At 42.3% G+C, this 15,334-nt stretch overlaps 2 protein-coding genes across 2 annotated transcripts in view; both read right to left on the reverse strand.

Annotated features, from left to right (window-relative positions):
* ARHGAP10 (Rho GTPase activating protein 10) overlaps positions 1-8,460 on the reverse strand; it is a 446,487-nt gene extending 438,027 nt beyond the window's left edge. Inside the window, exon 1 of the mRNA XM_006886993.1 lies at positions 8,307-8,460. Within this exon, the coding sequence (XP_006887055.1) occupies positions 8,307-8,460 (154 nt within the window). The remainder of the gene's footprint in view (positions 1-8,306) is intronic.
* A 621-nt stretch (positions 8,461-9,081) lies between these two features.
* LOC102876712 (60S ribosomal protein L9-like) overlaps positions 9,082-15,334 on the reverse strand; it is a 42,940-nt gene continuing 36,687 nt past the window's right edge. The window contains exon 2 of the mRNA XM_006887037.1: positions 9,082-9,120. Coding sequence (XP_006887099.1) covers positions 9,082-9,120 — 39 coding nt within the window. The remainder of the gene's footprint in view (positions 9,121-15,334) is intronic.

A 15,334-nucleotide genomic window follows, 5' to 3' on the forward strand; every position in this document is an offset into this window, starting at 1 on the left:
TCACTCCCTAACAGAGAGAGAGAGAGAAAGAAAGGATATTAAAACATATACAATTTTTTTAAAGTAAAAAAAAAAAAAAATACATATTAAAACATGCTGTAGTAAGAACAAAGGCCAGTAAAAGAGCAGGAAGAAAGGACAGAAAGAGGAGGTTTAGTAGAGATAAAGAGGCATGCAGATAGAACAGAAAAAAATGAAGTTTTATGGAACGAGGTCTACATCTATTAATCAACCTTCCATCAACTCCATCTCTGAATGTCTTTATTTCAGAATACCAGTTGGCAATCCATTTTCTTTTTAATAATTATTCTAGGGAGGTTTAAAATTTATCCAATTTTAAATCACAGTTCTTATACTGTGATAGTATAGATATGCCTCTAGCTAGATACCCCAGATAACACACATTCCAGAAGACTACAGCTACACTCCTTTTGGGAGTCAACTTATTATTGTGGTAAAAGGTTTTACTTAGATAATTCTGAGTTCACATAGCAGCTCTTCCACTGACAAACTCTGTGATCCCAGCAAGCTACTAACTTCTCTAAATCCAGCTTCCTTATCTTTAAAGTGGGGTAAATAGTAATATATTACATAGAATAATTCTTAACATTAAATAATACCTATACTGAAATCAGCACAGAGGAAAGCAAATAGTAAATGCTTAATAAAAGTTAGCTACTGTTATTAAAATGCTTTAAATTATGTATGTTTTAAATAATATAAAACATGTTTTGAATATGATTTATAATTGCCTACCTTGCCTATGAAATATTCTGCCCATAGCATCCTTAAGCACTACAATTATGGCTTGAATTTGTTCTTTAGTTCCTTTAGCTTAAGAAATGCTGAGAGAGTTCGGCCCTTTTGATTTTCTGACTATGGCTCCTTGCACATTTCATTGTAATACTTTGCCTTTTCTTCCCAAGCTGCCCTTTGAAATCTTCTATTCAGTTCCCTAACTTCTTTATTTCTTCCCTTTGCTTTGGCTTCTTGACATTCTAGTGCAATATTCAGAGTCTCTTCTTACATCCATTTTGGTTTTTTCTTCTTCTTCCTTTTTTGTAATGATTTATTGCACTCTTCATGAACAATATTCTTGATATCTTCCCAGAAAGTCAAAACATATGCACAGGAATCAAAATCTGATCTTGACTCTATCCCCCATGAATTTTTAAACCAACTCAGGAATAGGTTTGAAGCCTTGGACACTTATGAACAAAGACCAGATGAGCTATGGAAAGATACTAAGAATATCAATCATGAAGAATGCAAAAAGTCATTACAAAGAAGGAAGAAGAAAACCACAATGGGTGTCAGAAGAGAATAGTGCACTAGAGCATCAAGAAGCCAAAGCAAAGGGAAGAAATCAAGAAGTTAAAGAGCTGAGCAAAAGACTTCAAAGGGCAGCTCAGGAAGACAAAGCAAAGTATTATAATGAAATGTGCAAGGAGAGGGAGTCAGAAAATCAAAAGGGCTGAACTCTCTCAGCATTTCTTAAGCTGAAGGAACTGAAGAAGAAATTCCAGCCATAAGTTGCAATGGTTAAGGATGCTATGGGCAGAATATGAATGATTCAGGAAGCATTAAAAGAAAAAAAAAGGAGTATACAGAGTCGATTGTACCAAAAAGAAATTGCTGACACAGAAGAATTTAAAGGAACAACATATGATCAAGAGACAATGATGATGAAGGAGGAAGTGCAGGCTGTTCTGATGGACATGGCAAAAAATAAAGTCCCAGAAATTGATGGAATTACAATTGACATATTTCAGCAAGCAGATGCTGCCCTGGATGTGCTCGCCAAGTTGTGCCAAGAAATCTGGTGGACAACTATTTGGCCAACTGACTGGAAGAGATCATATTTATTACCATTCCAAAAACAGGTGACCCAACAGAGTGTGGAAATTACTGAACAGTATCACTAATATCACACACTAGCATAATCCTGAAGATTATCCAGAAATGGCTAGAACAGTATTTGACAGAGAACTACCAGAAATACAAGCTGGGCTTTGAAGAGGTCAGAACACTAGAGACATTATTGCCAATGTCAGATGGATTTTGGGAGAAAGCAGAGAGTACTAGAGAAATGTCTATCTGTGATTCATTGACTATGCAAAGGCATTTGACTGTGTGGCTCACAACAACTTATAGCTAACCCTGAGAAAAACGCGAATCCCAGGACACTTGATTGTGCTTATGCAAAACCCAATACTTGAACCAGGAAGCAGTCTTCAGAACAGAGCAGGAAAACACTGCATGGTTCAAAATCAGGGATGCATCGTGGCAACAGGATTGGAGAAAGATTCATCAACAACCTATGTTATGCAGATGACACAAACTTGCTTGCTGAAAATGAAGAAGACCTGAAGCAATAGCTGCAGAAGGTCAAGGACTGTAGTCTTCAATATGGGTTAAAGCTCAACATCAAGAAGACAGATTCTCACCACTGGGCCAATGGGATGGAGAAGAGATTGGTGTTGTTCACAATTACAGCTTCCTTGACTCCACAATCAACAGCAGTCTTAACACCAGTAGTCAGAAAATAGAAAGATGAATTGCACTGGGGAAAATCTGTTGTCAGGGACCTCTCCAGAGTACTGAAAAGCAACTGATGTCATCCTAGAGACTAAGGTGTGCCTAATCCAGGCCATGGTCTTTGTATTACTTGCTATGCATCAGAGAGCTGGACAATGACTTAGGATGACAGAAGAAGAATTGATGTCTTTGAATTATGGTGCTAGAGAAGAGTCTTAAACACAGACTGGACTGCCAAGAAAACAAATAATTCTTTGAGTGAGTTCAACCAAGCTTCTCCTTGGAAGCTAGAATTTTGAGGCTCCGTCTCATACTTTGGGCACATGGCCAGGAGAGACTGGTCCTTGGAGAAGGACATCATGCTCAGAAAGGTGGAGGGATGGAACAAAAGAGGAAGATCTCCTATGAGATGGATTGATACAGTAACTGGGGCAGTGGGATTGGTGTGCCAGAATTAGTGAGACTGGCTCAAGACAGGGCAGGGTTCAGAGCTGCTGTACATGAGGTCACTATAGGTTGACAGGAACTCGACAGCATATACTGACGACAACTATCTGCCTAAGATATAGGCGCTCAAGTGGCCTAGTGGTAAAAAACTGCATTGCAATCCCAAAGACCGAAGTTTCTAATCCAAGGATATGTAATTTCTCCCCATGCAATTTTCTATCTCTGAAAATTGGCAGAAGAGTCAGACAACAATAGTCTGCCAAATAATTCCATTATCCTATTAAAACTCCCAATGCACCCTTAATCAAAATTTTAACTACAAATTCCTTTAAATCCTGAAACAAAGCAAATTTAACAAGTTTCCTTTAAGCAAGATGTAGAAAGCCAAAAGTAATCTAAGACAACAATAAATGCCATAAAAAACATCTAATAGTTATGTTTCTAACACTAAATTTTACACTCTTTCACTGTTTGCATTCTCAGCAACAGTAAAATAAGATTTAAACAAAAATTTAAAGGGGAAAAAATAAAAGGAAAAATTTTATAGGCAGTATGTCATACATTATCTGAGGTCAAATATATACAATTTATTATATGTCCTACAATGTATAATCAACAATCACTCAGTAAGTTTTATCCTTATAATTATTACCTCTTTCATAGCATAAAAAAAAAAGGCAAAATGATAAAGAGTTATTGGAGTCACAGAATTCAAATTAGCTTCTTTGAGAGTCCATCTAGGAACCTCTGAGGATTCCATGACGAGAAATTAGGGTGAGGTCACCCATGGCCAAATAGCAGCATTCTCACCGTCCACGTGAGAGGAAACTCACCACTGTGCAGTAGATTCCAACTTAGAGCAACTCTACCAAACAGAACAGAACCATCCCATTGGGTTTTCAAGACTCTTAAGTCTTTCTCCTATAAGATGACTGACAGGTTCAAACTGCTGATGCTTTGATTAGCAGCCAATCCCAGTGGTAACAAACTGTGCTTGTCCAAAGGCAGTCACTTTTAATCCAACAGCTACTCTGTGGGAAAAATATAGGCCATTGCCTCCTGTGCAATTTGTAGCCACTGAAAGTCCTCTATAAGGTCAGCTAGAAATTGGTTTTGACAATAATCACCCAGCCTTTTACGTTTGCATTTCTCATCAGTCCTAAACGCTTTCTGCCTAGTCCTATTGTACAAATAATAAAATCAAGATTCATGTTTACAAAAAAAAAGTGAAATATATTTAAGTCTCCCAAGATTCCGTATGGTTCAATGCAATGACAGCTTGAGAAATTTCCCCAGAAGGAATCACCACAAAAATATTTTCTCTAAAATAACAAATAGAATAAAAACTGCAAAAAAAAAACTTCTCTGTTTTCCTAAGGGAAACAAAGCAAAAACCATTAAAATACTGTGGTTTAAAAGACGTTCTAAAACTGGAAGCAAAGTTCCTTATGTCCTTCTTCAAGTCTGTAGCAAGAGCAGGATCATTTCTGAGGGACCATTCCAGGCTCTGCTTCTTTCTTTCTACACACACACACACACACACACACACACACACACACACACACAAAGCTGCCTGATCTACATTTATTATAACACATTCTACGAAGCTATTTAAATGCTTAATAACTATTAAGACTATGCTATTTAAAAATTCCCCATAGAACAGAATGTATTTTTCTCAAAAACACCTAATACAAAACTTATGAGAAAAACATATTGGCTCACTGCTGTTTTCTGACAAATAAAAAAGAATATGCATCTGTATGAATTATAAGCATCAGAAACTTCATAGACATCACACAAAAGGCTAACAAAAGTTTTAATTGTATTTAGAGAGGGCACTGGTTATTCTAGGAAAGGAAAAGAAGGGGAAAAGCAAAGCTGAAAAACCATTCTAAACAAAGAATCCATTGAATTGAATGACTGCTTCAAATCCATCACTAAAGTCAATGGCTCAAGTGTCCCCACCCCACAGCCACGTCTAGAGCACCCTTCACACAGATGTCAAATATAATTTCTAAGCTATCTCGTTCCCATTATGTTAGGTTTCTGCTGACAAACCGTTAGTGATGTGAAACATGACAGAGTACACATTCCCAACCTCCCTGTTACATCCCTAAATAATCGGAAATTGACCTTTGCCTTCATCTCAATCTGAAATGAACTCTCCACTCCAGCCAAGCTGATCTCCTTATTCTTCCCCAACACACTGCAAGTACTCTGGTTTCTTCCGTGCAACCTCCAATCTGACAAAATCCTGGTGTGCCGTTAAAATACCACTGAGTTCCAAAATTTTCTCCACTATACTCATCACTGAATTTTTAATCATTTAACTTTTATGTCTGTGTACTTTTTGATTCTTCAAGAACTGAGTATAGTGCAGAAAAGACTTCAGTAATGTTCCCTACTTTAAACTGCAGTTTAACTAAAGGATGATGTGAGCTCTGGTGGCCTAGTAGCAAGAAGCTACAATCCAGAAGGCACACAGTTCAAATCCATCAGCTGCTCTGTAGGAGAAAGATGGGCAATCTCCTCCCTTGCAATGAAATGAAAATCCACTGGAGGGTCGGCTATGGGTCTGCTCCAACTTAATGGTACACAACAACAACAGCAACAACAAAGGATGATAAACTCAAAGGCAAGGACCTCCACCTGGTTACCACTTGACAGCTTCATCCTATTATTTAACAAAATATTGGTGCTGGTTGCTAAATAATTTAACTTAGTTGGAAATCTTCAAGTCCTACGGAACTTCTTCCAAATTCATTAAATCTTTCTGGACTTTTCAAGACATCAAATTGATATAAAATCCAACAAGCATTCCATGCATGCAGAAGGCATTTTTACAAGGCAATTAAAAACAGAAAACAGTGAACACACGTAATCCTGAAAATGCTTTTAAAAAGCCAATTTTTCAAAATCAAAATGCAAAACATCTGGAAATATAAACAATCTGGCCACGTGGATTGTTATTCTTTCTGCAGATCCTCCACCTACCGCCCTTCCTTGACTCTCCTGCCTCTCTGGTACATGGAAAGGCCCAACTGGTTGTGTGAACGTTTGACCTGGGTTGCAATCTCAAATGACCTAATCAGACGGTTTCCCAATGCTGCAGAACCTTACACATGCATCTAAGAAATAGGGCAGAAGAAAATAAACATGAAAGAACTAGGTGATCTTCCCAGCTGTCAATCAGCCAGGCCTTAACTGTCAAGAGCTCAACTCAGAGAACTACACGTAAGTTCAGTGTTGAGATTCTTTAAAAGGAAACTGTCAATACACTTTATGGACATAGTATGGAAAAATGCAGTTTGGATGAACCAAAGGGTATAAGCATTAAATTTGTATTTTCTTCTTTTGGAAAAGAATTAATTCAATATTATTAAAGGAAAAAAGGTACTTTCCAGGTGCTCTCTTAAACACAAGTGCAGATTATATTTCTTACGATAATGCGCAGGAATCAAAGGAATGGGTTAACAATTCACAAAATCAAGAAAGTCTACATTCTCAGGAGGAAGGCTGACAGCTGTCCCCCCCAGATGCACTAGCTGCTGCTGGAACACAAGGCAGGCATCCTGTTGGCAGAAGAACTAAAAGGCAGTCAGTCATATAAATAGCCTTCTACCAGTGGCCAAACTGGCTTTGCCATCTGCCTCTCTCCACACCAAGCCTTCTTTCTCATGCCCCTAGCTCCTGAAAGGGTTGCTACAGCCAGTTAAGAGAAAAGAGAAGGTCCACTCCACAAGAGTGACACTGGTTAACAACAACCTCATCCTCACTGGCTCCTTCCTCCTGTGCTCTTCTCCACATCTTCATCTTCCTATACTCAATCTCTATTAGATAAGGAGCCTCTCTCTACTTCCCACCCAACACATACCAAGAAACTCAAGAGCCATCAACTTGCATCTCAAACAAAATCATCCTAATCTGGATTTTGCCACGCCACAGAGCCAAAAAGAACCTTGGAAATCATCCAAAGAAGCTGAATGACTTGCTTCCAATATTATAGAGACGACTCACAAAAAAGTCTTCCTATTAAAACATATGTTTAACTCATTCATTAAATGACTATTTAGGTATACTAGGCACTTGGAAGAAAATATTTTTCATTCCCCTTGATTAAAATTTGGGGGGAAGAAGAGTAACATGGATTTTTTTTTTCCCCTAGAGATGGTGTCTACAAAAAAGTATGCAAGGTACACATTCTCAAAACGAAGAATTACTGAAGGGAGAGACTTAAGGGACTAATGATAGATAAAGACCTTAACAAAAAAGACCTGTGAGACGGAACACTGTACCTATCTGCTGTATCTGTAGGTCTTTTAAAATGTTCAGAGAAAAGAGACTCGCAGGAATCCTCAGAGGAGTCCTGGGGTAGTCAGCTCAACTTCCCAATCCAGATAACTCCTCACAATTTTCCCAGCAGCAGCATCAACTAGATGTTTCAGCACGAATTTCTGCCAACCTCCCTCCTAGAAACCTCTTCTCTGCTCTACTATTATCTCTCTAGTTCTCCCGTGGCCACCTGGGGTTTTTCAAAAGATAAGGACCAGGAGAGGAAGTTACACTGACTGGGGTGGAATTCCCTATTTACAGGCAATGCTTGTCCTAGCCAGAGGGCAAGCTATCCGCTCACTCTTGACAAGTCCCAATCTTTGAACTCTCCCCAACGCAGGGAAGGAATGTGCGGAAAGAAGCACAAAGCAAGGTGGACTTTCTGGTACCGCACTGCTGAATGATTGACCCGGGACGCTACTAAACTGCTAGCAAAGATCAGAAAAGGAGACGGAAAGGGTGAGTTTAAAAGTCGCTGGTAAGAATTCAACACCAAGCAAGCTTTCAAAGAATCCCCGGGGGAGTTCTAAATGAAAAATCACGAGACAAAATTTGTAAACTGAAGCCTGCTTGGTGTAGGACTTGTGCAGCTTCAGGATGTAAGAAAGCCTGGCATGGTACCGTGAGCGCTTTGGGTCTGCCCAACGGAGAATGCATGCACTAAAGGGTGCACGTCTGAAGACAGCCGGGGCTCCCCGGTGGCGCGCCCCCAGGCAGGGCTCCTCCGCCCGCCGCCACAGAGGGGCACCAGCGGGCCAAGGGGCTGGCCATCGGCCGCCTTGACTAGGTATAACTCGGGGGATCAGAGCACCTCAGCTAGTCGAGAATCAACCTTCTGTTTCTCCGCCAGCGGGCCGTGAACACTCGAGGCGCGGCCTCTGAGCCCCAGATCGTCAATATCCCCCCGGGAGAGGCTCCTCCTGGCCTCGCCACGCCGCAGCCCGCCCGCGCCTAGGTCCCCGCCAGCGCCTTCAGCCGCCGCTTACTTTTGGTCGCAGAGATAAGGTTTTTCCCGTCCTTGATGAGCTCTTTGATGAACTTGTTGGTCCTCTCCAGCTCCGCTTCGTGGGCGCGGATCCTCTCCCTGAACCAGGGACTGTCGAGATAGCAGTCGCTGAACTCCAGGGGCTGCAGCCCCATGACGGCAGCGGTCTGCGAGCAGCACACAGAGCCGACAGACTCACCGCCTGCGAGGAGCCTCTCGCTAACGCCACCGAGCCGGGCTCCTCCACCAGGTGTTGGCCCCAGCAGGCAGGAATCCCCCAGGAAGCTAGCAACACTGGGCGCACGGCGATCTGGACACAGACATGTCCCGCGGAGCCGAGGCGCAGGCCGACGGAGGCGCGGCAGCCAAGTGAGCCAGAGAGCTGCAGCGCCCCACTCCCGACAGCCCCGGCCAAGCCTTCAGCGCCCGCTGCCCCGCCCCGCCGCCCGGCCCCCGCGCCAGACCCTCCCTGGGGCGCGAGGCAGCCCGACTCCGCCCCGCCCCGCCGCACGCCCCCTTCCTTCTCCGCCTTCCTTTTTCCTCCCCTCCCTTCCTTTCCTCCGAGGCCTCTTTCTTTTCTTCCACTCACGCGTTTGCCCCTCCTCTTCCTTCTGAGGCTTCTTAAATCTCGCAGATGGTGCTGCCCCTTTCCTCTAATGGTGAGGCGCGTGCGCTGCGCTCAGCTTCGCCCGGATCCGCTGGGGTGACTCACAGGTCCACAGTGCGGGTGCTGGGAACTTGACCGGGAAAAGGAAGGAGCGTCTTAATTGCAATCTTTAATCCCCGCAAGCCTTGCGACATACCACCGAGGCGGCCTGGCCAGTGAGAAAAAATATTTGACTCATTTACCTTGGGACAGACCCTGAATTGGAAACAGACACACACATGGAGCTATTTTTCTTCATAAAAGAGCCCTCGTTTAAAATGAAGAACATTTTAAATGGGATGATTTTTAGGTTGAAAAATCGTGGCAGGGGCGTTTATTTGGTGGCCTCTCAGATCTTTTTACATTTCTTTTGTGTATCTATTGGCTTCAAGAGGATGGCTAAACCACGGAAGGATTGTTTCTGTAGTGTTCAGCATATTCAATGTGCTTAGTTCTGTAGAAACGTTCTCTTTTTCTAAAAGTAGTCACCAGAAAAAAAAATGCCAGGTTACTGTGGTTTTGATTGGGGTAAATGTGATGATCAAATAAAACGTGCATTTCGTATATTCTGAAAACTCAGAGTTGTCTCAAAAGTTAAAACTTTTTAAATTAATGCAATTTATATACTTAAAAAATATTACTAGCTCTTAAAGAGCACGGATATCAGTTCAAAAACTAAGGTGCCCTTTGTTCAAGTCATAGTTTTTTCCATTTCTTCATTTGCATGTGAATGTTGAACAATGAGTTGTTGTTATGTGCCATCGAGTCACTTGCAACTCATAGTGACCCTATGTACAACAGCCCTAAACCCTGCTCTATCCTATGCCAATCGCATTGCCTCTGACACACCCATCCCGATTACCCCAGTCACTGAATCAATCCACCTCAAAGAGGGTCTTCCCCTCCTGAGCTCTCCCTCCACCCTCCCAAACGTGATGTCACAATCCCAGGAACTGTCCCTCCTTACAACATGTCCAAAGTATGTCAGACAAAGCCCCAGAATCCTTGCCTCCAAGGAGTAGCCTGGTTTAACCCTCTCCAGGATGAATAGGTTTATTTTCTTGGCAATCCATGGTACATTCAGTACTCTTCTCCAGCACCACAGCTCAAAGACAACAATTCTTCTGTCCTCCCTAGACATTGTCCAACTCTCTGATGCATAACAAGTGATTGCAAAGACCATGGTCTGTATCAGGTGCACCGTAGTCTCCAAATAGACACTGTTGCTCTTGAGTACTTTAGAGAGGTCCCTAAGAGGAGACTTTCCCATCGCAATATGTTTTTTTTTTATTTCCTGGCTGCTGGTGCCAAGAGTTGCTGTGAACAATCTCAATCTCTTCACCATCCGTCCTGATGCTACCAATTGGTCCAGTGGTGAGAATCTTTGTCTTCTTGACATTGAGCCTCAGTCCATACTGAAGGCTCTGCAGCAAGTGCAAGAGGTCCTCCTCAGTTTTAGCAAGTATGATTGTGTCACCTGCATAACGCAGATTGTTAATAGATCTTCAACCAATCCTGACGCCATACTTTTCATAGAGCCCAGCCTCTCTCGGATAATCTCCTCTGCATACAGAAAATGCTGTATTCAATGCTCTGCATTGAAAAGAACAATGAATTAGGAAGACCAAAGAACTCAAAGCCTTTGAACTGTGGATTTTGGAGATGACATTTGAATAACCTTTATCTATCGCTCTGGAAATGCAACCAGAGTTCTCTTTAAAGGCAAAAATGGTGACATTTAATTTTGCAAATATTTGGCACGATATTAGGAGGCGTTCATCCTTGGAAAAAGACATCATACATAGAAAATCAGGGAGAGGAAGACAGTCAAAGAGATAGATTGACAGGGACAAACTATAGGCTTGAGCATGGCAGAGTTTCAAAGGACAGTACAAGAAAGGGAAAGGTTTCTGTTAGTAGGGTTCCACATACACAGTAGTCACCTCGCTAGGTCTAACAACAGATGGTTATTCAGTATGATAACTTTAGAAAAACAACAATTTATTCAGCAATTACTAGTTACCAGATACATACCATGTGCTATATATGTGTTTTTAAGAAACTCACAATGTACATAATAGGTTTAATAATTGTCATATTTATTACCAAGAAACATTACTCGGGCTCTGAACTAGCTAATCAAAAATCTGTTTTGACATCATGCTGTAGGAGTACAACTCTCAAAACAAGGTAAATAAGTCTTCCTAGAAAATAAACATTTTATAAAAACAACCTGGTGGGTACCTTCCACAAAAATAAACATTATTACTTCAATGTCCATCCTCCAGATTTTTAAAAATATTTTGTGAATAACATTTAGGCACTGAAGACTTTGGTTCCTCTTAAAATCAGTGGGAGGCTGGAGTCAACACAGGAGAGAATAGAAGAGATGAATAAAGGGGAGAAAGAAAATCCAGAAAGGATGCAAACACCTTGAAAAGTAACCAAACCATGACAGGAACTTAATCTTCTAACAACCTAAACCTTTGCTTGTAAAGAGGAGCTTCCCACTCACCTGATGGTACCATAAGAATCAGATCGATTACATCTGTGGAAAGAACCGCAGGAGAAGTTGAGTATCAGCTGTGAAAACTAGGCCAGGAGCTGATTGTGGAACAGACCACCAACTATTCATATGCAAGTTCAAGCTGAAGTTGAGGAAAATTAAACCAAATCCAAGGTAACCAAAATATGATTTTGAGTCTATCCCACCTGAATTTCAGAACCATCTCAGGAACAGGCTTGAGGCCTTGAACACTAATGAGATGAGTGAAGACCTGAAGAGTTGTGGGAGGATATCAAGGGTATCATCCAGGAAGAGTGAAAATGGTGATTGCAAAGATAGAAGAGGAAGGAAAGGTCAAAATGGATGTCAGAAGAGACTCTGAAAATTGCACTGGAGCGCAGAGAAGCCAAAGCAGAGGGAAGAATTCAATATACTAAAGAGTTGAATAGAAGATTTCAAAAGGCAGCACGGGATGACAAAGTAAAATATTACAGTGAAATGTGCAAGGAGTTGGGAGTCAGAAAGTCAAAAGGGCCGAACTCGCTCAGCATATCTTAAGCTCAAGGAACTAAACAACAAATTCAAACCTCGAGGTGCTATAATAAAGGATGCGTTAGACAGAATATTAAATGATCCAAGTAGTATTAAAAGAAGATGGAAAGAATATACTGAGTCACTGTATCAAAGGAATTGGCAGACACAGAAGAATTTCATGAAACAACACATGAGCAAGAGCCTATGGTGATGAAGGAAGAAATTCAAGCTACTTTGAAGAAAATAGAAAAAAATAACGCCCCAGGAATAGATGGTATAACAATTGACATATTTCAGCTAAAAAATACTGCCCTGGATGTGCTCACGAAGTCGTGGCAAGAAATCTGGAGAACAACCACTTGGACAACTGACTGGAAGAGATCCATATTTGTTCCCATTCCAAAGAAAGGTGACTCAACAGAGTGTGGAAACTATAGAACAATATCGTTGATTTCACATGCAAGCAATTCTGCTGAAGATTATCCAAAAAATGACTGGAACCGCACATCAGCAGAGAACTGGCAGAGGTCCAGGCTGGGTTTAGAAGGAGTCGTGGTACTAGGGATATTGTGGCTAATGTTAGATGGATCTTGCCTGAAAGCAGGGAGTACCAGAGGAATGTCTATCTATGCTTCATTGATTATGCAAAGGCGTTTGACTGTGTGGACCATAGCAAACTGTGGCTGACTCTGAGAAGAATGGGAATCCCAGAACACTTGATCGTGCTAATGCGAAACCTATACTTGGACCAGGAGGCAGTCATCAGAACAGAGCAAGGGAACACTGCATGGTTCAAAATTGGGAATTGCATACGCCAGGGATGCGTCCTATCTTCATACCTTTTCAACCTGTATGCAGAACAGATAATCGGGGAGGCTGGGCTCTATGAGGAGAAATGTGGGGTCAATATTGGTGGAAGATATATCAACAATCTGCATTATGCGATGACACAACCCTGCCTGCTGAAACTGAGGAGGATCTGAAGCCCTTGCTGCTGAGGGTCAAGGACTGCAGCCTTCAATATGGATTGAGGCTCAATGTCAAGAAGACAAAGATTCTCGCCACTGGGCCAATTGGCAGAATCAGGATGGATGCTGAAGAGATTGAGATTGTTCACAGCTTTAGTCCGCTTGGCTCCACAATCAACACCCTTGGCACCAGCAGCCAGGAAATTAAAGGACGTGTTGCAATGGGAAAGTCTGCTTTTAGGGACATCTCTAAAGTACTGAGGAGCAACGGTGTCTCTCTGGAGACTAAAGTGCATCTGATACAGGCCATGGTCTTTGCAATCACACGTTATGCGTCAGAGAGTTGGAAAATGACTAGGGAGGATAGAAGGAGAATTGATGCCTTTGAGCTTTGGTGTTGGAGAAGAGTATTGAGGGTACCATGGGCTGCTAAGAAAACAGATTGGAGAGGGTTAAAATGAGCTGCTCCTTGGAGGCAAGGATTCTGAGGCTTCCTCTGACATTCTTTGGTCATGTTGTAAGGAGAGACCAGTCCTTGGGGAAGGACGTCATGCTTGGCAGGGTGGAGGGCAGGCACAGGAGGGGAAGGCCCTCCAGGAGACGGATTGATTCGGTAACTGGGGCAATGAGGATGAGTGTGTCGGACACAATGAAATTGGCACAAGACAGAACAGAATTTAGGGCTGTTGTACATAGGGTCAGTATGAGTCACAAGCGACTCGACAGCATATAACAACAACAGATATATATTTAAAAAAAAAAACAAAACCAAAAACAAACAGAAACACATTCTGTGAAAAGAGCAAGAGCCACATGGGGAGCACCTTTATCAGCTTCCCAGAGGGAAACTCTCCAGTTTCCCTGTTCACAGCATCTACAACACAAAATCCATTCTTATGAAGGCTGACATGTCCCCCATGCTCCCATACCTCTTTCTACTCATCTCAACAACCATCTTACTGCTTTGGTAGGTCCAAAATTCCATATGATAGCTCACAGACTACACACACAGAACCCTATTGAGAAAATAAAAAGGTTATCATTCAGATTAATAACAGCATAAAATCAAGACAGCTCCCAAAATGTGCAAATAGTGACCTCAGCCCCAAGCCTCACAGCATTCCCTATTTCTCAGTCTTGCCAATATTCACTTCCCTCCCCCAGCTGTCCAATAAAGTTCTCAGTCCTGCCCTACTAGCCTTCCACCCAAATGTCCAACATACAGTTCTGCCACTATTGGCTTTCTACTCAAATATCCAAAGAACTTCTCAGTCCTGCCACTTTTAACTTTCCACCCAAATGTCCAGCAAACTTCTAGGTCCTCCGACTGTTGGATTTCTCTTGCCACCAAAATCCTGTCTTACATCAATTCTCCAGTTCAAGCTATTGCTGCTGCTGCTGCTGCTGCTGCTGCTGCTGCCATGCTGAAGTGTCTCCTACATTTCACTGCATTGGGGGAGGTCTCTCTTCTCTAGCTGGGCAAAGAATTACATCTCATCTGGTGGGGGAAGAATTTTCTCTGCAGCTACAGCTGTTAAATTTCTTGGTGAGACAGGCCAATTCCCTTGCAGATTGCTAAAACTGGCCATTCTCCCTTTGAAAGGCAGATAGCCAATCCTCTTGTAGATAGGCCAAAACACCACATTTGCATAGTCCTGCCTGTCCACATAGCAACATCAAGTAAGAGCTGTTGTTGTTATGTGCCATCGAGTCACTTGTGACTCACAGCGACCCTATGTACAACAGCCCTAAACTCTGCTCTGTCCTGTACCAATCGCACGGTCTCTGACACTCCCATCCAGATTACCCCAGTTACTGAATCAATCCACCTCATGGGGGGGCCTTCCCCTCCTCCGCTGTCTCTCCACCCTATCAAACATGATGTCCTTCTCCAAGGACCGGTCTCTCCTTACAACAAGTCCAAAGTATGTTAGACGGAGCCTCAGAATCCTTGTCTCCAAGGAGCAACCCGGTTTAACGCTTTCCAGGATTAATCTGGGTTTTTTTCCTAGCAGTCCACGGTACTCTCAATACTCTTCTCCAGCACCATAGCTCAAAGGCATAAATTATCCTTCTATCCTCCTTAGTCATTGTCCAACTCTCTGGTGCATAACAATTGATTTAAAAAGACCGTCACCTGTATCAGACGCACCTTAATCTCTAGAGAGACACTATTGCTCTCCAGTACTTTGAAGAGGTCCCTAACAGCAGACTTTCCCATGACAGTACGCCTTTTAATTTCCTGGCTACTGGTGTCAAGAGTATTGACTTGGAACCAAGCAAACTGAAGCTGTGAACAATCTCAATCTCTTCAACATCCATCCTGATGCTGCCAATTGGCCCAGTGGTGAGAATCTTTGTCTTCTTGATATTGA

This window comes from Elephantulus edwardii, unplaced genomic scaffold (assembly GCF_000299155.1).
Source record: "Elephantulus edwardii isolate Elephantulus edwardi_28Jun2011 unplaced genomic scaffold, EleEdw1.0 scaffold00053, whole genome shotgun sequence".
Lineage (NCBI taxonomy): Eukaryota > Metazoa > Chordata > Mammalia > Macroscelidea > Macroscelididae > Elephantulus > Elephantulus edwardii.